Genomic DNA, 27,342 nt, shown 5'->3' with positions numbered 1-27,342 from the left:
AACAGGCCTGTTCTTGTTCATTTCTCCTTTGAGTGGCAGGTAGTTTTGTATGCTAGTCTCGGCCAATCATTAATTTGCTTGGTAATGCCCGGGACTCTCATATAAAAGCGGGGTCACATGGTTGAGAAGAGAGTCTTCCGGTTTGAGCGTGGAGGGGCCGGCCTGGTTCCCGGAGGGGAGAGGTTCCCCCTCCAGGGAGCCAGCGGAGCTCCCCCCTTGCGAGAGGGGTGGGGAACGGGTCTCCATGGGAGGAAGAGACGAAACCTTACAGCATGTAGTCGCTGGTGTCGTTGGCCACCCCTGCGGGGAGGGGAGTGGGCCATGGGGAAGGAGGGGGAACTAGGGATCATTGCGGGAGAAGTAGCAACAAAGCAGAAGGAAACTGGGCGATCGATCGTTTATGAGTGGCACATGGACTATTGATCACGTGAGTGAAAGCCCAAGGGAAGGGTACTGCCAGAGGCTGAGGGATGTTGGTACGCAAGTCAGTGAGACATTCAATGATGGCCTGTGACTTTGGGTTCAATAATGCCCCGGAATTCCAATCAGTCAGGTGGGAGAAGTTATTCAGAGTGACTCTTTCTGGGTCCAACCTGGAAGTACCATGCAGATGGGAAATAGTAGAAAAAAAGTAGCGGTGAAGCTGCAAGTACAGATATAGAGATACGGCTGTTCTTGAAAAGTCATGCAGATGAAGAAGTTATTCAGAGTGACTCTTTATCAATTATTCTCTATCAAATCTACTTCCATCTTCCCTGATTGAAGAAATCACACAAAGTGATTTCCTAATTATCCGCAAATGATTCTAGTTTTCCCGTAAGAAGCAGTGAAATGATGATAATGTAACGAAAGAGCATCTCAAAAGAAGTCCTTCTCCCATCCCAGTTCATGTTGATTAATAAAGCAAGAGAAAAAGCAGCATGGACTGTGTTTGGATTTTATGGGCTGCGAGGAGTTAGTTGGTAAACGTGAATTACGGATATAACAATTATTCAGCCGCTCCTTAGGGGGTAAGCGCTACACATCCTTTTCTATTTTTGCGGACATAAACTGATGTATGTTTACGTCCATTCTGTTTATGTTTCTCGCCTGAAAACAGATGTAAACAGCTAAAAAAAAAATGAACATGTGAAAAACTGTATTATTGTAACTAAACTGGTGTAAAAGGATTAAAATGTCATGCTTTAATCACTTTTCGTGATGATCCATGAACAGACCCCCAGCTGAATCAGAGCTGAATAAGGCAAAAGTGACATCCATGCCCATTCATTTTTCTGTCCACATTTTGACAGCAGATGTTAGTGGACCCATAAGGACTCCTTTGGACTACCAGATTTAAACTAACTTGCGTCCGTTTACATCAGGCTACTTCCAATCTGTCAGGTTTAGGTCCAAACAAACAGAAAAATACTGCTTTTTTAGGCTGATGTAAAACAAAAGCACATCCATTTACATCCACCTGCCAATAAACTTAAAAAACAGAAAGGCAGACCTGATCGGAAAGTCTGTGTGAAAGCAGCCTAACTGAAATTCTCAGGCACACAAAAATACATTTAAAAAATTGCCCTATACCAAGGTATAAATTGATTGAATTAAATAGTGCTTATAGAAGGACCAATAAACTAGAAAAAAAGAGCTGGGGTGCCGGGTTTCTCTTCAAAGCTATACAGCGTGGCCTAGTGCCTACTAAAAACAGGGTCAGAGGGCATCACTAACCCTCATAGGAGGTATCCACCTATGGATAGGCCATGGATACAGTAAAGATCTAACATTACATTCTGAGATAATAGAAAAATTTGATAGTTTAGCATGGAGTATGATTTGTGTTGCCCTAAGCACGGATAAGAAGCAGGGGTCCTCCATTTTTTTAAAAATTGGAACATTCATTTAAATTGGTTCTTTACAGAAAAATAAAATCCAGTTAGGTTTCAAAAAGATGCATTGAAGTCATCTTAGCATGAAATCAGTGCTGGTATTTCTTGACCTTTAAAGCAATTTACTAGTCTTTATTAATGAAAAATACCATTATCAGACATGTACAGTGTGTAAAATTTCAATTTAGTCTGTGAAATGTCAAATAAGTCAATACAAGCTGGAATTCAGCTTAGCATTTCAACATTTGTTAAGACTAGGTTAACCTTACCCAATGTATAAATGGTAACAGGCAGAGGAACAGGAGAGGAATTCACTTACCCATGGCAGGTGCCGCCATGCCAATTCGCGATACAACCACCTGGGCAATGGCTTGCTGGGCGGCTTTTGTAGACTCCCCAAGTCTGTTTCCATTCTCATCTGTAACTGGGATCCCACATTTCAGTTCTCTAATTAAAAACAAAGCAGAACAGTTTTGTTGAAAAGGCAGCTGCCCCATTACACCTGGAATCTGATTGGTAGACTTTGACAATGCAAACTATTTCTGTTTGCACAGTAAGTGCCGGTTCACACCAGCGCTATTCCAGTGCCTGTTCTCGCATCGCAAAAAACTCACAGGCAATTCACACTGCCCTATGCAAACCGCTGCTGGAGTCAATAGAAAGTTAATGACACCTCCAGAACGGTTCGCATATCACAGTGCGAACTGTGAATTCGGACAGAAATCGTATCGCATGGGTGCTGAAAACCATGCGATTCGTTTCTGGTGCAGACAAAAAAAGGGTCCTGCATGATTTTGGTCCAAATGCGACGCAAATTCAGCCATACAATCTGTATGGCCAAATTTGCATCGTACAGACATTGCATGTGATCTGCACAGCAGTGTGGTGCGACTCGCATGTGATGTCTGACATCACTACAGTGTGAATTGGCACTTAGGGCCTGTGGGGTTAGGAGGCTATAACTTGGGTCGCTGGGCCAATGCAGCTTGCTTTCAATCTGCTTGTATTTGATTTCAGGTTAAGATGCTTCTGAGGTTATAAAAAATGTGTTAACAGGTGCAAATAACCTGACCTCCTAAGATCCATCAACCTGTCTTTGCATCGACATATAGAGAAACAAGCATATCTGATGTGCACAAAAGCCCCTCAATAAAGTCCCTTGTGTTAACCTGCCCCTACATGTTTTAAAGCAGAAAGAAAAGAAATCATTGCAATAATCCACATAACCACCAACCTTCTGTTAAGTCAGACCGATGTTAATGGGTTGCTGTGAGCTGAACTATATCGCATTTTGCTATATACTGTATATTATTATGCTTTTAATCCGAGCGGACGTGGGCACCTGCCAGAAATGTGTACCCATCCCTTTTTGGGAATAGAGTGTAGAGGGTAAGGTGACTGAGCACACAAATGTGAATAAGGACAATTAGAAATGCTCAGGTGTGGACAGTCACAGCACAGTAGCTAAGTGGTTAGCACTTCTGCCTACAAGTACTAGGGTCATTGGTTTGAATCCCATCCATGGCACTATCTGCATGGAGTTTGCATGTTCTCCCTGTGTTTGTGTGTATTTTCTCACACACTCCAAAGAGTGTGCTAGTATGTATGAATGTGAGTTAGGGACCTTATATTGTAAGCTCCTTGAGGGTAAGGACTGATGTGAATGTATATGTGAAACACTGCATAGATTGACAGCGCTATATACAATAAGTACCTGTAATAAATAAATAGATGAGAGGTTACATCTACAAACAACTCTGCAGTGCCAGAACCTGTGTGACCGTATAAAAACTGAATGGAATGCTTAGGCACCATTAACATGGCCACTTTGCTGAGCTTCAAATCCCAGCAGCAAGAATCTACATGTACATCACAGCGGCTGCCGAGCCCATACACTGCAATGACAGGCAGCCATAGCTATTCGTGTCTATTTGCGAATGTTGCCTACTCGCTAGGTTCACACTAGTGCGGCTAGCGTTTGCTCTGGCATGGCAGCCCATTAATTTAAATGTGCTGTGTGAACCGCACAAAAAGGTGCATGCTTTTTGACCATGCAGTTTCCGTGCGATTCCCGCACCTGCGAACGTGCTGCAGGCTGAAATGCATAGGGGTGCCATTCAGAATAAATAGCAGCCCCGCGTGTCTTGCAAGAGCAGTGCGATGCAGTTATCGATGCAATTGCCACAACCGGAAACGCACAGTGCTGGCCATACATTATACAATTTTCCTTTTGAGATCAAACCTCAACACTTTCATTTTGTATGCAATCAGGTAGGCCCCTGCAGTACATAGTTTTAGTAAAATGTAAAGGAAATTAAATAAGAAAATTGTATAATGTATGGACAGCTTTAGGCTTATCTTCTAATTGAATTATTTGGTAAGTGTAAGACCCCTTCACACGAGCCGCCTAGGGCGTCAGCGGTAAAGCGGCACTATTTTTAGCGCCGCTATACTGTCGTTTTAGCAGCGATATTCGGCTGGTAGCGGGGGGTTTTAACCCCCCGCTAGTGGCCAAAAAAGGGTTATATCCGCCCGCAAAACGCCGCCGGAGCTGCGTTTTACCAGCGGTATCGCAGCACTGCCCCATTGATTTCAATGGGGAGCAGCGGTGAGTTCACCGCTCCAAAAAAGCTGCTGGCAGGACTTTTTCTGACGCCCTGCCAGTGCACCGCTTCAGTGTGAAAGCCCTCGGGCTTTCACACTGGAGTGAATGGAGCCACGTTTTTCAGGCACTATTTTTAGCGCTGTAGCGCCTGAAAAACGCCGCAGTGTGCAAGGGGTCTAAAGGAGATTCTAATGTGCATGACCACCTGCGCAGTTTATCCCCTAAAAAAGGTGTGCTGTTGTAAGATAAGCACTTCTGTTTAGATTAAAAGGCAGAGATACGAGACAACCTCCAAGTCAGGAAAAAAACATCCTTCAGACTAATTTGGTTTCCCATGCTCATAAGGCTGCTGCCTTTTTTATTTTTAGAGACTATCATAAGTGCCTATGGGAACTTTAAAATAGCTTCCAAATGTTCCTGGTTTCCAAAGACAATTTCAGGCTTGGAAGATTTGTTAATTACATTTTTGGGCATTTGAAATCTTCCAGCAGATTTAAATTACATAGTGGCTAGGTGGTTAGCACTTCCACCTAGCTAGCACTAAGGTTGTCAGTTCAAATCCCAACTACAGCACTACCTGTTTGGAGTTTGCATGTTCTCGCTGTGTGAGTTTTCTCACACACTCCAAAAACATGCTGGTAGGTTAATTGGTCCCAGTAAGTGTATGAAAGTAAATTTCAGCTCCTTAACCACTTTCCACCCGCTGTCAAATGATGGCTGGGCAGAGCGGCTCTCGTTCTGGGTGGACGTCATATGACAGACCCCCAAAACGACCGCTCTCGTTCGCTGATCGGTGGTGTGGTGTGTCAGTCTGACACACCTCTACACCGATCTCGGTAAAGAGCCTCTGATAGAGGCTCTTTACCACGTGATCAGCCGTGTCCAATCATGGCTGATCACGATGTAAACAGGAAGAGCCGTTGATCAGCTTTTCCTCACTGGCGTCTAGCAGAGGAGAGCCGATTGGCTGCTCTCCTGATAGGGGGGGTCTGTGCTGATTGTTTATCAGCGCAGCCCCCCCTCGGATGGCCACCCAGCACCACCAGGGATGCCACCACACTGGACCACCAGGGAAATACCAATCAGTGCCCATTCCAAATGCCTATCAGTGCCGCATATCTGTACCACCCATGAGTGCCCATCGGTGAAGGAGAAAACTTACTTATTTACAAAATTTTATAACAGAAACAAAAGAAAAACTTTTTTTTTTTTCATTTTAGGTCTTTTTTTATTTGTTTAGCAAAAAAATAAAAAACGCAGAGGTGATCAAATACCACCAAAAGAAAGCTCTATTTCTAAAAATTCTGTTTGGGTACAGTGTAGCATGACCGCGCAATTGTCATTTAAACAGCGATAGCGCTGGAAGCTGAAAATCGGCTTGGGCAGGAAGGGGGTGTAAGTGCCCTGTATTGAAGTAGTTAAAGGTCAGGGACTGATGTGAATGTACAATATATATATATATGTATAAAGTGCTGTGTAAATTGACAGAGCTAGACAAGTACCTATAATAAATGGTTTATCAGGAATTTTAAGAAAATATGTCCAGCATATAAATGCATAAAATATTCATGTATTGCAATTTAGAGGAAACGTGCTGAAATAAATATGGAGGCTGCCATTGCTAACCTACTTTTGAGAATGCTAGTTTCCTGGCTGTCAGGCTGATACAATGGCTTTACCACCCTCTGAGTCACTGACCTGAAAGATATGCAGATCAGAGGAGTCAGAATGAAGTCAGAACACCTAATCTGGAGATCTGTTCACAGTCAGCGACCTCAAGTGTTTTGGATCAACATGGTGGTCAGGCAACTAAAATTTTTGAAAGAGAAGGTCATCAATACTAGATGCTTGCATAACTACTCTGTACAGGTTTTCTTTATTAAACAAACATGCTAGAAGTTTGTACATCCACTGAGACAACTCTACAGCAAGTGTCCTTTGTGAAAATCCTAGCATCTATACTGTTGTAGTGGGGGAAGATGTTTTCTTATGCACAGCTGGCTTCCTGTACATAGAAGAACACTAACAAAGGTGCATTGCAATCATACAGGTAAAGGGACCAGAGAAGGTATTCTAGAAGCTGTGCTGTACAGTCATATACTAAAGGCACTTTGGAACTATGCTGTACAGTCATATACCGGCTGTGCTGTATGGTTTTATACCAAAGGAGCTCTGATAACTGCATTGTTTGATTATATACTTAAAGTAAAACTAAAGACAAAACTTTATTATTTTTTTTTTTTGGATAGAGTGAAGAGGGATTAGAACATCTGTCAGTTTTTATTGCTGTCTGTGCCCCCGTTACGGTGATTCACCCTCTCTATTTGTACTATTTACTAAGGATGAGCTCCGGCGTGTTCGCACAGCCCACGTGCAGAGCCAGCCAGGAAGTCGGCACTGCGCTAATCACAGGCAGTGAGACATTTACCTAATGCTGCAGAGATCGAGAAATGTCTCACTGCCTGTGATCAGCGCAGTGCCGACTTCCTGGTGGGCTGTGCGAACACGCCGGAGCTCATCCTTACTGTTTACCATTTATCATTGAAAGTAAAAGAAAATCCCAAATTCTGGACTATCCCCAGAAATGTAATAGAGGGGAAATCTTCACGCTAGTTCTGGTGACCTGGGGGTCCCCAAGGAGTTCCCTTAATTTGCAAGAATTTCCTCTCACTTGCTGTTGGGCTATGGGACAGGAAGTGAAGGGAAATCTCTGCAATGGGACACAGATGGAGGAAAAAAAAAACCTGACAGGGGTTATAATCCTCCCTTACTCTATCCAAAATGAAAAGAAAAAAAAAGTTTTACCTTTAGTTTTACTTTAAGGGTCTCTGGTAAATGGACCATACAGTCATATACCAAAGGTGCTCTGGCCACAGATCTGTACAGTCCTATGCCGTACATATGTGCAGAGTGCTAGTAACAGATTGTGGAGGACATATGGATTATACAGCAGTGGCGTGGTAGCAATAAATGGCAAACTCAATTCTTCAAGATTTACTTTACTAGCAAGGCTGAGATCAAAGTTTAAATTGGGGGGGGGGGGTGGTCAATCCAGGCAGCTTGTGCACTCCACCCAAAAATGGAGATTTGCTTGGTAATGATCTCACAATATAGTACCTACACATTTCAGGAACAAAAAGCTCACTGCTTGGACAACACCTGCTTTCCTTCACTACTTGTTTTGGGTAATTGCAGAGAGATACAGGTGTGTGCTATTAACGACTGTCAGGTGCTCCCAGCTCATTGTGCTTCATAAGGCTGGAGTCTGGCTTTGTGATTACAAAAAAAAAAAAAAAAATAATACAATATGTTTAAAGTATCCGATCAAGACTGCCAATGTTGCTGGCCTTCTGAAAATGCTAATTGCCTGGATGTTGTCCTCGCCCTCCAGCAGTTTCTGAGTCTCTAGCAGGCATGTATATCAGTAGAAGTCTGGATCTGTGTATCTGTTCAGGGCAGCGATTCCAAATTGTGAAGCCATTGGGTTACTGCTAGACAGCCAAGTAACTAGCATTTACAGAAGGATTGGTCAGCAATGACAGCCTCCATGTGTCATGTATGACAGTTTTCTTTTAAAGCTAAATCTCAGGCAAACCTACATCAAATGCATCATAGAATTGATTAGAAATCATTACAGAGCAACCAATGTAAGTACTTCAATGTGTCTTGGTATCGGGCCCTGTACAGCGGGATGGTTTCCCATTATGTGGAATCTGAATATGGTGGTACCATGGTGGATTGCAAAGTGACAACCCAGCGGTCTGGGCTCCTTAGCAATGGTGGAACAATTCCCCCACCATGTCCTACTGGTCAAAGGCAGGGCATGCTGAGACCTGTAGTTCTATCGTACATAGAAACATAAGGCATCCTCAGTGTAAGAAAAGCACACCACAGTCTTCGTGGGGAGAAAAAAGGCAAAATAACAAAGGTCCATCCGACATGTGCTCTCATTTCTCATGAAATTCACACAAGACTAAGCTAATCTCAGACCTCAAATGGTAGGAGTATGTTCACACATGGTGTGACTGTTAAATCACTTTTCTTATTGTGTCTAAATTCTAAACCCTCAATGTATTCATACCACAATAATCAATAGATGATCAGCAAAACAACTAATGGTGGTAAATGGGGAGAGCTCATTCATAGTGGTGTACGCGTTGTCACAACTTGATACCCACTAAGCACGCAATCACTCTGGTCATTTTGTAGTAGCTCAATCACACTATTGAGTTGACAACTATTATGGCCTGTTCACACTTATGTGTCACGATAATGTAAGATAAAATGTATAGTAGTGCAACACATGAAAATGTAGTAAAATGTAGTGCTTTGTGAGTCTATTCATTTTAAATCCCAACACACTAGGTTCACATTTGTGCCTCCACATTTTTATGCATTTTTCATATGCACTAAAAGAAGTGCCTGCACCTTTTTCCAAGTCATGCCTAAGCACGTTGCATAGGAGCGAACGGGCCTCATAAACAATAATGGGATTCCTCTAGTCTTGAGGAATCCCATTATTGGCATTATGTAGTACGTTTTTCGCACCATGGATTTTAATGGGAATGCATAAATTGTGAACCTTGCTTAATTCAGTAGTGAGCGATACACCCACACTGCAGCGCATCACGACACATAAGCTGTGCATCAAATGTATGTGATCCGGCATTTCCGGGTAGCCCGCTGCCCAATCTGTGTTACATAGTAGGCAAGGTTGAAAAAAAGACACAAGTCCAACTTATGTGTTTAATTTATAGGTCAGTATTACATTGTATATCCCTGTATGTTGCGGTCGTTCAGGTGCTTATCTAATAGTTGTTTGAAACTATCGATGCTCCCCGCTGATACCGCCGCCTGTGGAAGGGAATTCCACATCCTTACTGCTCTTACAGTAAAGAACCCTCTATGTAATTTAAGGTTAAACCTCTTTTCTTCTAATTTTAATAAGTGGCCTTGTGTCTTGTTAACCGCTTCAGCCCACCAGAAGATTTGGCTGCTGAATGACCAGGCCATTTTTTGCGATTTGGCACTGTGTCGCTTTAATTCACAATTGTGCGACCCTGCACCCAAACAAAATTGACATCCATTTTTCCCACAAATAGAGCTTTCTTTTGGTGGTATTTGATCACCTCTGCGATTTTTATTTTTTGCGCTATAAACAAAAAAAAGTGACAATTTTGAAAAAAAACAATATTTTGTACTTTTTGCTATAATAAATATCCCCATTTTCAGTTTAGGCCGCTATGTATTCTACATATTTTTGGTAAAAAAAAAAAAAAAATCGAAATAGGCATATACTGATTGGTTTGCGCAAAGGTTATAGCGTCTACAAAATAGGGGATAGATTTATAGCATTTCTATTATTATTATTTTTTTTTTTTTTTTTTACTAGTAATGGCAGCGATTTTTATTAGGACTGCAACATGGCGGATACATTGGACACTTTTGACACATTTTTGGGCCCATTGGCATTTATACAGCGATCAATGCTATAAAAATGCATTGATTACTGTAAAAATGTCACTGGCAGGGAAGGGGTTAACACTAGGGGGCAATAAAGGGGTTAACTGTGTTCCCTGCTACATGTTTCTAACTGAAGGGGGAGGGGACTGACTAGAGGAAGTGACAGATCGTGGTTCCTAGCTATTAGGAACACAGGATCTGTCACTCCTCACAGAGCAGAACAGGGATTTGTGTGTTTACACACACACACACACACACACACACTTCCGTGTTCTGCCTCTCATGCTCGTGGCTGGCGTTTATCGCAACCGTCGCCCGCGAGCATCAGCAGCCCCGAAGTGCTACAGGAGCGCATGCACCTGCTATCCAGATCACACGAGCCGATGTATAGCTACGACGGCTCGTGGGATCATGCCGGCCTGCTGCAGTAAAATGACGGCGGCTGGTCGGCAAGCGGTTAAACTCCCGAAAAAGGTTTTATCCCTATTGTGGGGTCACCAGTATGGTATTTGTAAATTGAAATCATATTCTCTCTGGAGAAGAGACGCTTGAGAGGGGATAAGTTCAGTGCTTGCAACCTTTCCTCATAACTAATATCCTCCAGACCCTTTATTAGCTTTGTTGCCCTTCTTTGTACTCGCTCCATTCCCAGTACATCCTTCCTGAGGACTGGTGCCCAGAACTGGACAGCATACTCCAGGTGCGGCCGGACCAGATTCTTGTAGAGTGGGAGAATTATCGCTTTATCCCTGGGATTAATCCCTTTTTTAATGCATGCCAATATTCTGTTTGCTTTGTTAGCAGCAGCTTGGCATTGCATGCCATTGCTGAGCCTATCTACTAGGACCCCCAGGTCCCTTTCCATCCTAGATCCCCCCAGTGTATAGATTGCATTCATATTTTTGCCACCCAAATGCATTATTTTAAATTTTTCTACATTGAACCTCATTTGCCATGTAGTTGCCCATCCCATTAATTTGTTCAGACCTTCTTGCAAGGTTTCCACATCCTGCGGAGAAGTTATTGCCCTGCTTATCTTAGTATCGTCTGCAAATACAGAGAATGAACTGTTTACCCCATCCTTCAGGTCGTTTATGAACAAATTAAATAGGATTGGTCCCAGCCCAGAACGCTGGGGGACCCCACTACTCACCCCTGACCATTCCGAGTATTCCCCATTTATCACCACCCTATGAACTGTCATTTGGTACAGCACAAGTCGTTCAGCATTTACCATAATGATTAATGGCCAGGACCTGCTGATCGGCTTAGCCAATCACAGCACAGAGCCCTGTGTTTACTAAAAACACAGGGCTCTGTACAGAGAGAAGCATCTTTTAGTAAAAGCAATACATATTGCACACATCACACTTGTTAGGCACACAGTTAAATCCTTGATTGTCCCTAGATGTTAACCCCTTCCCAGCCAGTATCATTAGTACAGTGACAGTGTATAGCAGGGATATGCAATTAGCGGACCTCCAGCTGTTGCAAAACTACAAGTTCCATCATGCCTCTGCCTCTGGGTGTCATGCTTGTGGCTGTCAGGGTCCTGCTATGCCTCATGGGACTTGTAGTTCTGCAACAGCTGGAGGTCCGCTAATTGCATATCCCTGGTGTATAGTATTAGCACTGATCACTAAATTAGACCCCTTTCACACTGAGGCAGTATTCATGCATTTTAGCGCTAGAAATAGTGCCTGAAAACTGCCTCCCATGCCGCCCGAATGTGAAAGTCTGAGTGCTTTCACACTGGGGCGGTGAGCTTGCGGGACATTAGAAAATGTCCTGCAAGCAGCACCTTTGGGGAGGTTTGGGAGTGCTGTGTGTGTGTGTGTGTGTGTGTGTGTGTGTGTGTGTGTATATATATATATATATATATATATATATATATATATATATATACACATACACACACACACACATCTGCCCATTGCAATCGCTACACGGGTGATTTTAACCCTTTCTTTGGCTGCTAGTGGGGGTTAAAAGTGTCCCTTAAACAGCGCCAAAGCGAGCAGCGCTTTAGCTCGGGCCGCCCCAGTGTAAAAGGCATTTTAGTGTCACTGGTGATGTCAGTGTCTGTCAGTTGCCACCCAGTGTTGCCAGACTGTCCGCCGCACTCTCACTATAAGTCACTGATCACTGCCATTAGTAGCATGTATAAAATAAACAAATAAAAACTCTAGTATCCATACTATGGTTTGTAGATGGTATAACGTTCGCAAAAAACAATCAATGGCTGTAATTTGCAACAGCTGGAGGTCCGCTAATTGCATATCTCTGGTCTAAAACATAACCTTTATTAAAACGGAGATCCACCCAAAAAAAAAATGGAACTTCCGCTTTAAGGGAAGGTGACCCCCCTGACATCCCATTTTTCAGGGGGGGGGGACCCTCTTTTTAGAAGGGAGATCACTTCTCCCCCCTCCCTCTCGGTAATCATCTGGGACACGTCACAAGTCCCAGATGATTGCCTGGCCAGTCACAGCGCGGCTCGCGCACGTGCAGTGCGTACCCGGCTGTGAAGCCACAGCCGGGCACCCACACTGACAATGCCGGCGCCGCAGAGAGGAAGGGGAGATGAGCGAGGCTTCATTCCCCCGCATTGCTGGACCCTGGGACAGGTAAGTGTGCGATTATTAAAAGTCAGCAGCTGCAGTATTTGTAGCTGCTGACTTTTCATTTTTTTTTTTTTTTTATTGGAACTCCGCTTTAACTTATATTAAAGTATGGTGTGTAGGAATATATATTGATACACTTGAAGGGGAACACCTCAAGAAAGAGAAAATGAGATAAAACCCTGGTGGTCACTTGTCTAATAACTACAAAACTGCCTCTGCAGCTTGCTTTCAGATAATGTGGTCACACTGCCTGTGCTGGTAATCTTATGTTCTTTGTAAATGCTATAGAATTCCTGACAGATACAATGTCATTTAGGTCATACTGCATGTTTAGTAGGTTACTCAGCCTATACTGACAATTCTGCAGCTTGCTTTTACTCAATGCGGTCACACTGCCTGTCTTGATGGTCTATATTCTGACTCTAAAGCCTCGTACACACGATTGGATTTTCTGAAGGGAATTGTGTGATGACCGACTGCCTAAAACGCGACCATTCGTACGCTCCATCAGACAATTGTTGTCCAACTTTCTGCCAACAAATGTTGGATGGCAGGCTAGTAAATTTTCGGCGGACAGCAGTCTGTTGTCAGATTTTCCTAGTATGTGTACACAAGTCCAAAGTATAAACATGCATGGTTGGAATCAATGCTCACCAAACACGACATTAGCAGAAGGTGCTCAAAGAGTAGCACTCAAGAGCTGAAATTCCTCGTAGTACGTTGCTACGTTCCTGTTTGTTGGCCAGCAATTGTGTACCGTTTGTATGCAAGACAAGTTCCTGGCACACACCCTTCGGCCAAAAGTCTGACGATTTGTCTGCCGAAAATCCGATCGTGTGTACGATGCTTAAGGCTCTGTTCACACCTAGGCGTTCCGAATCTCGGATGGAATCGCCGGGATTCTGCCTGCAATTCCCGAATCGCCGCAGAGCGCTTGGGATCCTGTTACTTTCAATGGCACCCTTCCCTACACATCACAGGACACCTGTCGCCCAAAAGAAGTTCCTAGGTGTAAACGGAGCCTTATTGAACTTAATGCAATTCTATAAATTCCTGACAGATAACATTGAGATCACACTGCCTGTATAGCACTTTGCTTAGCCTATACTGACATTTCTGCAGCTTGCTTTGCATCAATGCGATCACACTGCCTGAGCTGCTAGTCTAATTTTCTGACTCTAGGTAAAATTGCGTTTATTTCTATAAGCATACATAATATGAATTTCTGCTGCCAACTTGACCAACCACCGTTTGTCTCTCATTATTCCCAGGGGCTATTCCCTCACAAAAGCCATGTATCCCCACAAACAAAGTGTGCTTAAAGGGAAAAAGCCTACATGTTTCACCTAATAGGCTTCGTCCAGGTTATAGTGCAGAAAAAGAAAAATAAGGGGTGCATAGTGCAAGACAAAATAATGCAGGTGGTGTAAAGTTATCCCGAAATGGCGAATCTTAAAATGGCTGATTGATTTTAGTCCTGCTCCTATTTATAGGCAATCTCTCAAATGGCAACTGCATCCGCTGGTGACCGGCTACCGTGGTCTGGGATAGCCCTGTGCGGACCACGGTCGCTGCTCCTTCCCTTGCTGTGTGGCCCAGTCATCAACAGTCTATGGACCGGTACCAGTCTGCGGCCCGGGGGTTGGGGACCCCTGCACTATGGTATAGGGCTTAGAGCTGCTGCCACGCGCTGTAAGCTTTATGGGTTTGACTTCATAGTTGGTTTTAACTGCTTTTTTTCAGTATTGCATTTTTTACTATTTTTACAGTCCATAAATTACAGGACTTGTACATATTCAGAACCCTAGAAAAAAAAAAGTGGCTTCTGTACTGCATTCTATTCTTTTTTTTGCTTTATCATAGTTTAGTATTTCATGTAACATAAACAAATTACACATAGTTACATAGTTGTTAAGGTTGAATAAAGATACTACTAGTCCATCCAGTTCAACCTGTGGGTGTTCCTACCATCTTCAATAGATTGGGGATGATTTACTAAACCTGGAGAGTGCAAAATCTGGTGCAGCTGTGCATGGTAGCCAATCAGCTTTCAACTTCAGCTTGTTCAATTAAGCTTTGACAAAAAAAAACCTGGAAGCAGATTGGTTTTTATGCAGAGCTGCACCAGACTTTGCACGCTCCAGTTTTAGTAAATGAACTCCATTGTGTTCGCTAAGAAACATACCTTAGAGTTTTTTTGATTTATCCGAACTCACAGCTGACACCACCGATTGTGGAATGGAGTTCCACATCCTTATCACTCTAACAGTAAAGAACCCCTTACGCAGTTTAAAGCGGTGTTCCGCCAAAAAAAATAAATAAATAAATAAAAGCCAGCAGCTACACATACTGCAGATACTGGCTTTTAACAATAGGACACTTACCTGTCCTGGAATCCAGCAATGTCGGCACCGCAGCTGATGTTTCCATCAGCTGTTGGGTGCTGCCGCCGCCATTGTGGGTAAGGGTACCTGGCAGTGTAGCCTTACGGCTTCACATCGGGAACCCTACTGCACATGCGCGAGGCCCCGCTCCTCTCTCCTACTGGCACGGTGACAGAGACAGGAGGAGGGAGCAGCCTGGACTCCCGGAAGTGAGAAAAGAAGGAGACAAATGGGTGGAACTCCGCTTTAAGACTGAACAGCTTCTAGTAGAACTTCATTGTGTGGCAGCGTGTCTTCTTTAGGGACTTTAAGTTAAATAGTTTTCTCCAAAATACACAGTCCCCATTTAATGATTTGTATATTGTGATCATATTCACTTTTTTAGTGTGTTACCCTAAATATTTATTTTTCTTCTAATGTGTGTTCACATATATGTATTTTATAAATCCTAGTCTCTATCATATGCATGTACTTTTTCCATCCGTACCTGGTTGATCCTGCCAATCACCTTTCTTCCTTGTTCTAAACTGACCACACAAAGCACAGAAGCTTTTGCTGAGTCTGTCATCTACTAGGACCCCCAGATCCTTTTCTGTCCTTGATTCCCCCAGAGCTTTTCCCTCTAGCTAGTAACTTGTGTTCAAATTTTTAGCTCCCAAGTGCATTACTTTACATTCTTTAATAAAAAAAAAAAACTCATCTGCCATATAGCTGCCCATTCCTCTATTTGACTTAGGTCATCTTGTAAAGTTGCTATACCCTGTTGTGAAGTTATTGCTCTGTTTAGTTTTGTATCATCAGCAAACACTGAGATTAAACCATTTTTCCAACCTCATTGAACAAGTTAAACAGAACTGGTCCCAGAACATAGGCTTGGTGTACCCCCCCCCCCCCTCCTTACAACCCTAGACCAATAAGAAAATATACTATTAATTATTACCCTCTGGACGCACTTCTGTAACCAATTTTTTATCCAGGTACATACAATCTCATCAATGCCAAAAGATCTTAATTTTGTAAATTAAACATTTGTGGGGTACTGTATCTAAAGCATTAGCAAAATCTAGATACTCTATGCCCACAGGCCTTCCTCTATCCAAATAACAGTTCACCTCCTCATAGAATGTTAAAAGGTTGATCTGGCAATAATCGTTTCTTCATAAATCCATGTTGGTTACTGCTATTGATACTATTCTCATTAGCAGATTCTTGAATATGGTCCCTTAACATTCCTTCCAATAGTTTACATACTATTGATGTTGGGCTGACTGATTTGTAGGTTCCAGGTATGTATCTATCTATTTTTAGAATATTGGTACCATGCTTTCTTTACACCAATTAACTAGTACCATTTCAGCCAGTAAGGTGTCCTTAAAAATTGGAAACAATTCTGTGGCTATAACATGGCTAAATTCTTTCCAATCTCTCAGCTGTAAGCCATCTGGTCATGGTAATTTTGTTTTGGAATGTAGATAGTGACCTTTTAGTCTTATTAATATGCCCTTTTACCTTTATTCTTTAGCCACACAGGTTTAACTTTTCTTCTTTTATGTTTTTTCCCGGTGGAATGCACTGACAAATTAAGTTGTTTAATATGCTCCTGAAACACTCCCACTTTTCTTTAGTGTTCTTAGTTGCAAGAATTGAATCCTATTTAGTATCGTGTAAAATAGAGCGCAGCTTAGAAAGGTTGGTTCTTTTGAAATTAAGTGTACAGTACTTATTCTTCCCCCGTGTTTCCATTTCCTATAATTTATAGCAAATGTAATTACTCTGCAGTCACTATTGTCTAAATTATCTGTTACTTCTACATCTGTAATCGGCCTTGTGGCATATGTAATCAAAAGGTCCCATAGAGCATTTTTTCTAGTTGGGGCTTCCACCATTTGACAAATTTGTCCTGAATTATGTTCAAGAAATGATGACCCTTAGTTAAATGTGCAGTTCAGTCTGCCCAGTCAATATCGTGATAGTTGAAGCCCCCATGATTATAACATTGCCCTGCCTCCCAGCTGTTTCAAACTGTGAATGGAGATAGGTCTCCTTATCCTCCCTAAGGTTAGGGGGCCTATAGCAGGGGTAGTCAACCTGGGGCCCTCCAGCTGTTGTGAAACTACATTTCCCATGAGACATTGCAAGGCTGGCAGTTACAATTACTCCCAGAGGCATGATGGGACTTGTAGTTCTGCAACAGCTGGAGGGCCCCAGGTTGCCTACCACTGGCCTATAGCATACACCCACAATTAATTGAACATTTATTTTTTATACCTTTGATGCTCCAACCACAAAGTGTCCATCTCCTTAATAGCCCCGTTACTAATGTCACCCCTCATATTCATTATCAAATCACCCTTGACGATCATACAGGCACACCCCTTTCCCTCTTCTACCTAGTTGTGTGAGCTGTCAAACCAGGTTTGTGATATTTCCACAACGTCAAAGTCCTCCTTGTGTATCAGAAGTTCTAGTTGTTACATTTTGTTAAACAGACTTCTAGTGTGCACAATTGACACTTTTTTTTTTCCTTCAGAGGTAAGCACTTATGTACATATACAATATAAGGAAATGACCTTACCGTTGTCTCATGAAGGGGATATTGATGCAGTTGGCAGCTGCTACAGCAGCAAAAGGCACAAAACGACCAACCAGGGATGGCAGATGCTGCCAAAAAACAATGGAAAAACATTTTTATTATGCTGAAAATATATTACCTGAGAAGATGTAACATTAAGAAGCTCCCAAGGCTTACAGCAAGTGTCATGGCATGGCTTGCTTTACTGAGAATGCTGCACAGGTAGTGAAAACCAAGTCCTTGTGGCTGAGCATGGTGCTATTGCATGTCTATCCCACTAAAAATCCTAGTTCCCTGACTTTCATGCTGAACCTTTGCTTTAAAGTGGTTCTAAAGGCAGAAGGTTTTTTTTACCCAACAAGCTCCAAAATCTCTGAACACAAGCATCTAATAGTGAAAATTCATCCCATATTTAACCCTAAGGGCTCTTTCACACGGGGCGGATCAGTGATGATCCGCCCAGTGAACACCCGCTTGCTCAGCGGGGATCGCTCCGCCGATCCCCGCTGAGCAGAAAAATGACAGGTCCGTCGCTGCACACTGTGCTGCGACGGACCTGTCAGAGCGCCGCTCTCCCCTATGGGGGATCGGGTGATGACGGACCGTAGAGTCCGTCGTCACCCGATCCGATAACGGATGAAAAAGTAGGGTTTTCCTCCGTTACACTTTTCGGATCGGAGCGGGTCGGATGTCAGCGGACATGTCACCACTGACATCCGACGCTCCATAGGGATACATGTATGTCCGTTTTTCATCCGAAAACGGAAGGATGAAAAACGGACATACGGATCCCCCGTGTGAAAGAGGCCTAAGGCTGTATTCACACCTGAGCATTTTCAGCTCATAAAACGCTTGTAAAACGCCCGAAAAAACGCCCAACAAGCAAAATCCCATTCATTTCAATGGCACCTGTTCACATCTGAGCGTTTTGTCACCTGAAGCAAAACGCCTGAAAAACGCCCTAAGCTCAAAAAAATTGCTTTTTTGGGGCAGATTACAGGCAGTTATCTGCTTTTTACATTGGTGACCTGAACAAAATCGCAGTAAAAAATGCGACAAAATCACGGTAAAAACACGCGACTCTGAAAAGCTCATGTGTGAATGCAGCCTAAATGGCCCAACTATAACTTTTGTACAACATTGGGCTCTTGGATCAGGGGAAGGATTTGGCTCCACATGGCCATCTTTATGATTCACCTTCTGAGTTTCAGTGTTAGCCAAGTGTGAAGATTTTTACTTGGGAAGTGTTATAACTTCTAATGAACAGACAATATTCATTTATTTCTGTTCTGGTGACAACCATATCCCCCATTCTTGTATGGCTTTCACAGGAACAGGAAGAGACAGAGAGAATCCACAGTAGGGTCACACACAAAAAAGGACAAAAAAAAAGGAAAAGCATTTTTACCTTTTCCCTACTCTATCCAAAAGTTACTAAAACATTGGTTGGAGTTTTTAAAATGTACTGTAAAATAAGTACAAAAAACACAGCATTTTCCCTTTTAATAAAGCACTCCACATTTCCACATCTTCGCATGTTACAACCAAAAACGTAAATGTATTTTATTTGGATTTTACACAACACAACACAAAATGGTACATGATTGTGAAGTGGAAGGAAAATGGTAAATGGTTTTTAAATTTTTTTTTACACATAAATATGTGAAGTGTGGGGGGGCATTTGTATTCAGCCCCCCTGAGTCAATACTTTGTAGAACCACCTTTTGCTGAAATTACAGATGTAAGTCTTTTTGGGGATGTCTCTTACAGCTTTGTACATCTAGAGAGTGAAATGATTGCCCATTCTTCTTTGCAAAATAGCTCAAAGCTCTGTCAGATTGGATGGAGAGCGTCTGTGATTTTTAAGTCTTGTCACAGATTCTCAATAGGATTTAGATCTGGACTTTGGACATGAATATGCTTTGATCTAAACCATTCCATTGTAGCTCTGGCTGTATGTTTAGGGCCGTTGTCCTGCTGGAGGGTGAACCTCCGCCCCAGGCTCAAGCCTTTGCCCACTCCAACATGTTTTCTTCTAATGCCGCGTACACACGATCGTACTTTCCAGCAGACTTGGTCCGACGGTCTTTCCGCCGGACTTCCCGGCGGACTACCTGAACCTGCTCTTTTTCCAGCGGAGGCCCGGACTTCTGGGCTTCTTGGCTTCTTCTCTTCTTCCCATGTTGACACGACGGTCTCTCCGGCTGGAATGCTCTGAGAGCTTCGATGCGACTTATGTAGGCGGAGACCCTGCCCCCTTATGCCGTCACAGTCCCTGGCCATGATGGGACTGTGACGGTTTAGGTGGGGCGTGGTTAACATCACCCGGTGACCACGCCCCCTTAAAACGTCACAGTCCCAGCATGCCCAGGGACTGTGACGGCATAAGGGGGCAGGGTCTCCGCCTATATAAGTCACATCGGAACGCTCAGAGAGCATTCCAGCCTGAGAGACCATTGTGTCAACATGGGAAGAAGCCAAGAAGCCCAGAAGTCCGGGCCTCCGCTGGCAAAAGAGCAGCATGAAGACAGCGGAGGAGCCGGCAGAAGAACTGGAACACCGGGAGAAGAGGCCAGAGAGATCGGAGAAGAACTAACCTGGACGCCGGGAGAAAAGGAACCAGAGGGACCCCCCGAAACCGGAAGAAGACCACCCCCCCCGGAGCTGTCTAATAAATTACTTCAAAAACTTGTGTAGTGTGTTTTTAGTATTGACACTTTTTCCCTAGGTAAATGGGTAGGGGTACCATGTGCCCCATACTCATTCACATGGGGGGGGGGCCGGGATCTGGGGGCCCTCTTATTAAAGGGAGCTCCCGGATTCCGATAAGCCCCCCGCCCGCAGACCCCGACAACCAATGGCCAGGGTTGTCGGGAAGAGGCCCTTGTCCTCATCAACATGTGGACAAGGTGCTTTGTGGTGGGGGGTGCCCCGCAGGGCGCCCCGTCCCCCAAAGCACCCACCCCCCATGTTGAGGGCATGCGGCCTGGTACGGTTCAGGAGGTGGGGGCGCTCTCTCGTCCCCACCCCCTTTCCCGACCGGCCGGGCTGCGTGCTCGGATCGGGGTCTGGTATGGATTCTAGGGGGTACCCCACGCTGTTTTTTCGGCGTAGGGGGTTCCCTTTGAAATCCATACCAGACTTAAGGGCCTGGTATGCCCGCGCTCGCAGCAATAGGAAAATGTGTTTTTCCTATTGCAGCGAGCGTGAGATGCAATACCCTGCCCTTGCGTCGTATCTGGTCCATCGGACCAGCATACAGACGACCGAGATGAACGGACTTTCCGTCAGGAACTGAGTCTGGCGGACCAAGATTTGAAGCATGCTTCAAATCTAGGTACGTGTCTATGTGTCTATGTCTATGTGTTATACAAAACATACATGTTTACCTTGGTTAGTGACTTCAAGCCCAGCGCTGTCACCACAGCCCCTGTAGTAGCACTCACATAAGCTGTCGCTAGTTGGCTGCAAGGAAAAATAAGACCATTATTATATGCACTATACTGGTGTGTGTGTACAGTATGCTTAGTAAATGATGCATGCCTACAATCTGACTTATTATTAGACATATCCCATTTCTATCAGCACTACTGATGGAAGCATATCCTATCATTAGAATGTATTTAAAGGGCAGTGCTGCAGTTAATAGCAGCAGAGCTTCAGGGGATACTGTACATGGGCTCTCAAGATTAGACATGTGCAATTCGTTTAGTTCCGAATTCGTTTTTTAACAAATTTTGACAAAATTCATTAATTTCCGAATTTCCGAGTTTTTCAATTTCCGAAATTTTTGAAATTCGAATTTCCAAATTTCCGAAAATTCATATTTCGGAAATTCAGAAGTTTGGAAATATGAAAATCCAAAAATAAGAATGAAAATCTGAACATTCAAAAGAATGAAAATCTGAAAATTCGAAAACCTGAAATAACTAACAATAAATATTAAATTATAGGTATTGGAATTTCCTTTCGAATTTGGTTGTTAGTGAACGTATTTGAACGAATTATCTGAAATAACGAATGCCGGATCTAAACGAATGGAACAGAACGATCTAATAATAATAAATAATAATAATATTAATAATACCTTTTTTATTATTATTATCATTAATTTGTTCCATTCCATTTATTTAGATGTGGAATTCATTATTTGGATAATTCGTAACGTCAGATAAATTTGTATTCGCTACATTCACAAACAGCCAAATTTGAAAGGAAATTCCAATACCTATAATTTAATTTAGTTAGTTATTATTTATTTATTTATTTATTTATTTCAGGTACTTATATAGCGCCGTCAATTTACGCAGCGCTTTACATATACATTGTACATTCACATCAGTCCCGACCCTCAAGGAGCTTACAATCTAAGGTCCCTAACTCACATTCATACATACTAGGGACAATTTTAGACAGGATCTTATTAACCTACCAGCATGTCTTTTATTAGTTAGTTATTATCTCAAATTTTGACTGATTTTCTTTCTTGTTCTTAGATTTTCAGATTTTCGAATTTCTGTATTTCCGAATTTTCAAATTTCGCAAATTCGGAATTCGGAAATTCGGAATGCGAAAATTCTAAATTCGGAAATTTGAAATTGTGAAAATCCCAATTTTCGGAATTCTGAATTTTCGAATTTCTGAAAAAAGCAAAAAAACAAATAAAACGAAAACTAACACATTTTTTGAAAGTGCACATGTCTACTCAAGATCACGTTGTCCTTTACTCTTATTTCTTCTTATATCACAAAGTGAAGGCATGGTAAACGCTTGTAAACACACATAGCTCCCAACTGTCCCCGATTACGAGGGACTGTCCCTGATTTGGTACAAAGTCCCTCTGTCCCTCTTTCCTTCTCATTTGTCCCTCATTTTGGTCCAATTTGTATAGTTGTATACAAAGTGCTCTTTTTATTTTTCAAAAAGTGTTTCCCAGTGCTAAACTTTTCATCCAATCTCTAAATTGCTTCATTTGTAAATTTCAAAAGCCAATATAAAGGAATAGTAGTGGTAAAAAAAAAAAGCACCTGTAGGTTCAATCTTTTTTTTTTTGTATAATTCTCCTTTATGGGGGAGTGGCAGGGGGTGTGTACCCTATGCCTACATACTTTTGCTAATTGGTGTCCCTCATTCCCATCTCAAAAAGTTGGGTGGTATGAACACATGAGCTGAATTACTAAAGGAGTTAAGAATGCTCACATAATAAAGTCAATTATCCAGTCATGTTCAAATGGAATAGATAAACATGAATTTGCATTTCCCATGATTGACACAATTAATTTTCTGAAATATCTCAACATCTTTAGCCATAAGGTAAGCACACCACATTTGCATCCCAATATACAGTATATATTCTATTAACCCTAGGAGCCAATTTACACTATTGCATTTTAATGCATGCCTTGTGGTGTGCTAAATAGTGTATATTCCCATCTCAGGACTACAATGCAGCACATTTCTAAAAATACATGTCCAACTTTATTTTCTGCGTTTTAGTGCATTGGGAGGCTCATAGAAGTCGATAGCAATATTCAAAATACATGTAACCTGCATTTTAATGTGTTAACGAACCCTGGTCAATGGCTGTTAACTCTATCCACTCCAAATGTCAACGCACAAAGGAAATGCTCCTGCCTAATGCTACAAAAAAACACACACACACCTCTTTGCACATACATAGACCTAAATCAGAACCCGCATTAAAGGATACACACACCAGCTTCCTGCAGAAAGGTGTTTTTTTTTTTTTTTTTTTTGTTCTGTTGGGGTTCTTTTATGTCTAGTTGGAATGGATTTTGGTTGCATACTGTAGTTCAGATTTTTATGATACAGTAGCCATGTTAAGCCATTACTGTGTATCTATGCAATGTAATAATACAGTTAAGTTTAGTGCAGCCATGTACTAAAAAGCTGAAGTTTGCACATTAGTTTACCTGTTTGTAATTGGTGCGTCTCCACTTCTGTTGGTGTAGTTCACTATGGCATTAAAGGACTGATTCACCCACTGCCAAAATATGACTGCTGGGGTTGTTCTGCAGATTAAATAGATATCATTAGTTTATTTGCACTATCCAGAAATATGAGTAGAACATTACTAGATTTGCTTTACTTCACACCACTATCTTAGTGGATAACACTTGCCATATCTTTTGTAAAGCCTCACAGATCCCTGCATCCATGCAAGTAATGTGGATGCAGGGACGTCTCCACTGTGCTATTGTATTCTGACAGTGGGGACTCCCCCCTGCCAGAATACACAGTTAAGTTTCCAGCGAGACCAATTGACAGAAGCCGGCTCATGGTGAAAAGAAAGGGGAACACACACATCAAAATTCAGCAGGGTACTGCTGAACCTCGCCGAATTTTGATACATGTATACCCTGCTTAAAGGGTAACTCCACTTTCGTGGAAAAATAAAATGGCAAATAAAGAAAAAAAAATATATATATAGCATATGCAATTGCGAATTCAAGTCATATTGTAATTGAATGTTATTAAAAATCACCTTCCTTTTTAATCTGCAGCTCTGTAATTCTCCGTAAAATACAATGCAATATGGCTACAATTCTGTGTACAGAGCACCCCCCAGAAATGTAATTTCCTGCTTGTGTGGTTGGCTCACTGATTTTACCAGAAGTCTGCCTAAGGCCACGTACAAACGGGCAGACTTTTCGACTGGACTTGTCCAGCGGACTTTTGACGGACTTTTTAAGGAACGGACTTGCCTACACACAATCACACCAAAGTCCGACGGATTCGTACGTGATGACGTACACTGGACTAAAATAAGGAAGCTGATAGCCAGTAGCCAATAGCTGCCCTAGCGTCGGTTTTTGTCCGTCGGACCAGCATACAGACGAGCGGATTTCTGGATCCGGCGGAGTTACAACGTAAAGATTTGAAGCATGTTCCAAATCTAAAGTCCATCAGATTTGCGACTGGAAAAGTCAGCTGAAGGTCCGGTGAAGCCCACACACGATTGGATTGTTCGCTGGATTTGGTCCGTCGGCCAAGTCTGGTCGAAAAGTCCGACCGTGTGTACGCTGCATAAGATTCAAGTCAGATTTCAGGCATCCCTTGCAATAAAAATGTCATTTTTGGTGAGATGCCCCCAATAGGAAATCACGTCTAAAGGGATGCAGACTTTGCAGTTTTCCTCGTTAGAGCCCTGCAGGTGCAGCAGCTGGTTGATAACTATGATGGTGGGAATCTGCAATATGGTTTGTTAAAGTCCTTGCAATTTTTCACTCTTTGTTATATTGCAGCCATTTGCTAAAATCATCAAGTTCATTTTTTTCCTCATTAATGTACACACAGCACCCCATATTGACAGAAAAACACAGAATTGTTGACATTTTTGCAGATTTATTAAAAAAGAAAAACTGAAATATCACATGGTCCTAAGTATTCAGACCCATTGCTCAGTATTTAGTAGAAGCACCCTTTTGATCTAATACAGCCATGAGTCTTTTTGGGAAAGATGCAACAAGTTTTTCACACCTGGATCTGGGGATCCTCTGCCATTCCACCTTGCAGATCCTCTCCAGTTCTGTCAGGTTGGATGGTAAACATTGGTGGACAGCCATTTTTAGGTCTCTCCAGAGATGCTCAATTGGGTTTAAGTCAGGGCTCTGGCTGGGCCATTCAAGAACAGTCACGGAGTTGTTGTGAAGCCACTCCTTCGTTATTTTAGCTGTGTGCTTAGGGTCATTGTCTTGTTGGAAGGTAAACCTTTGGCCCAGTCTGAGGTCCTGAGCACTCTGGAGAAGGTTTTCGTCCAGGATATCCCTGTACTTGGCCGCATTCATCTTTCCCTCGATTGCAACCAGTCGTCCTGTCCCTGCAGCTGAAAAACACCCCCACAGCATCATGCTGCCACCACCATGCTTCACTGTTGGGACTGTATTGGACAGGTGATGAGCAGTGCCTGGTTTTCTCCACACATACTGCTTAGAATTAAGGTCAAAAAGTTCAATCTTAGTCTCATCAGACCAGAGAATCTTATTTCTCACCATCTTGGACTCCTTCAGGTGTTTTGTTAGCAAACTCCATGCGGGCTTTCATGTGTCTTGCACTGAGGAGAGGCTTCCATCAGGCCACTCTGCCATAAAGCCCCGACTGGTGGAGGGCTGCAGTGATGGCTGACTTTCTACAACTTTCTCCCATCTCCCGACTGCATCTCTGAAGCTCAGCCACAGTGATCTTTGGGTTCTTCTTTACCTCTCTCACCAAGGCTCTTCTCCCCCGATAGCTCAGTTTGGCCAGACGGCCAGCTCTAGGAAGGGTTCTGGTTGTCCCAAACGTCTTCCATTTAAGGATTATGGAGGCCACTGTGCTCTTAGCAACCTCAAGTGCAGCAGAATTTTTTTTGCCTTGCCACAATTCTGTCTCTGAGCTCTTCAGGCAGTTCCTTTGACCTCATGATTCTCATTTGCTCTGACATGCACTGTGAGCTGTAAGGTCTTATATAGACAGGTGTGTGGCTTTCCTAATCAAGTCCAATCAGTATAATCAAACACAGCTGGACTCAAATGAAGGTGTAGAACCATCTCAAGGATGATCAGAAGAAATGGACAGCACCTGAGATTAATATATGAGTGTCACAGCAAAGGGTCTGAATACTTAGGACCATGTGATATTGCAGTTTTTCTTTTTTAACAAATCTGCAAAAATGTCAGCAATTCTGTGTTTTTCTGTCAATATGGGGTGCTGTGTGTACATTAATGAGGAAAAAAATGAACTTAAATGACTTTAGCAAATGGCTGCAATATAACAAAGAGTGAAAAATTTAAGGGGGTCTGAATACTTTCCATCCCCACTGTAGATCACCCAGAGGGGAACAGACCTGGAACAGGCATACAGCAAACATAAGACAGAGAAGAGTCATAATCCTTGTGCTTGCATCAAAAACTCAGGGTTCATGCACATATACTCTGCACAGTATAGGCAATTTTTTTTTTGCCTAGTATAAATCCCCTGGTACTTTCCTTTGCATGGGTAAAACATTCAAGCTGCATAAAGCCTGCTATACAAGTGATTGGTTGTATGTTGTCGTACTCTTGTAAACACTGATGCTTCTCTGCATTAGCATTTACCCCCACATGTATGTCCAATGCATTTACCGAATGCAGAAGTTTCACATTTGGAAAATACTAAGAACGTGCATGCGAGGGTAAAGACAGATGCCAAGAAGCATCAGCCTTTAACAAGAGTATTGTCATTTACAACCATTCACTTGTATGGCTGGATGAATGCAGCATGTGCAACTCTCCAGGCATAGGAAAGTGACGGGAGATTTACGCTAGGCATAAAAATGTCTACAAATATTCTGTGTGCATGAACCCTCACAAAGTATTTAATGTAATGCACAAGCATAGAAAATAGCATTTTCAGAGGGAGTAGTCAGCAATAGAGGGTTCCATACTTTCTCAATACAGGATTCTGTCTAGAATGATTAAACTTGTAATACTACCATGACACCACACGTTCCTTTAGTTTTTGCAAATGAAACCTTTGGTTACTGAATTTTTAATGTTTCCTGATTTCGTGGATGCCTGGGGACATACCTGTAAAATGTCAGCATGCAACCAGTTATGGTCATGTTCATTGGGACCTGTGCAGACATCCTTCCTATCAAGACCATCTTCTCGCCTGTGTCTGGATGGAAAGCAGAGTCGTAGATGTATTTGGCTCTCCATAGTTGGTCTTCAGTTAGTCCTGGGGTTGGTATTCTGTTTCTGCATATCAAAGATTTATAACATGCAAATTCAAACCAGTTAGCCACGAAGATGCGAATCAAACAAAACAGCCTATTTTGAAC

The 27,342-nt window shown here is 42.6% G+C and overlaps 1 protein-coding gene across 3 annotated transcripts in view; it reads right to left on the bottom strand.

Moving 5' to 3' along the window:
* Positions 1-27,342, bottom strand: part of SFXN3 (sideroflexin 3) — a 55,259-nt gene that overhangs the window by 13,520 nt on the left and 14,397 nt on the right. For all 3 annotated transcript variants that reach the window (XM_073596170.1, XM_073596169.1, XM_073596167.1), the window contains exons 3-7: positions 27,089-27,259; positions 23,456-23,554; positions 20,912-20,987; positions 17,526-17,611; positions 2,194-2,321 (exon numbers count right to left, since the gene is read on the bottom strand). In XM_073596170.1, coding sequence (XP_073452271.1) covers positions 2,194-2,321; positions 17,526-17,611; positions 20,912-20,987; positions 23,456-23,554; positions 27,089-27,259 — 560 coding nt within the window. The remainder of the gene's footprint in view (positions 1-2,193; positions 2,322-17,525; positions 17,612-20,911; positions 20,988-23,455; positions 23,555-27,088; positions 27,260-27,342) is intronic.

This window comes from Aquarana catesbeiana, linkage group LG08 (assembly GCF_042186555.1).
Source record: "Aquarana catesbeiana isolate 2022-GZ linkage group LG08, ASM4218655v1, whole genome shotgun sequence".
Lineage (NCBI taxonomy): Eukaryota > Metazoa > Chordata > Amphibia > Anura > Ranidae > Aquarana > Aquarana catesbeiana.
The sequence above is the reverse complement of the archived record's forward strand: the minus strand, read 5'-3'. Positions and strand labels throughout refer to the sequence as shown.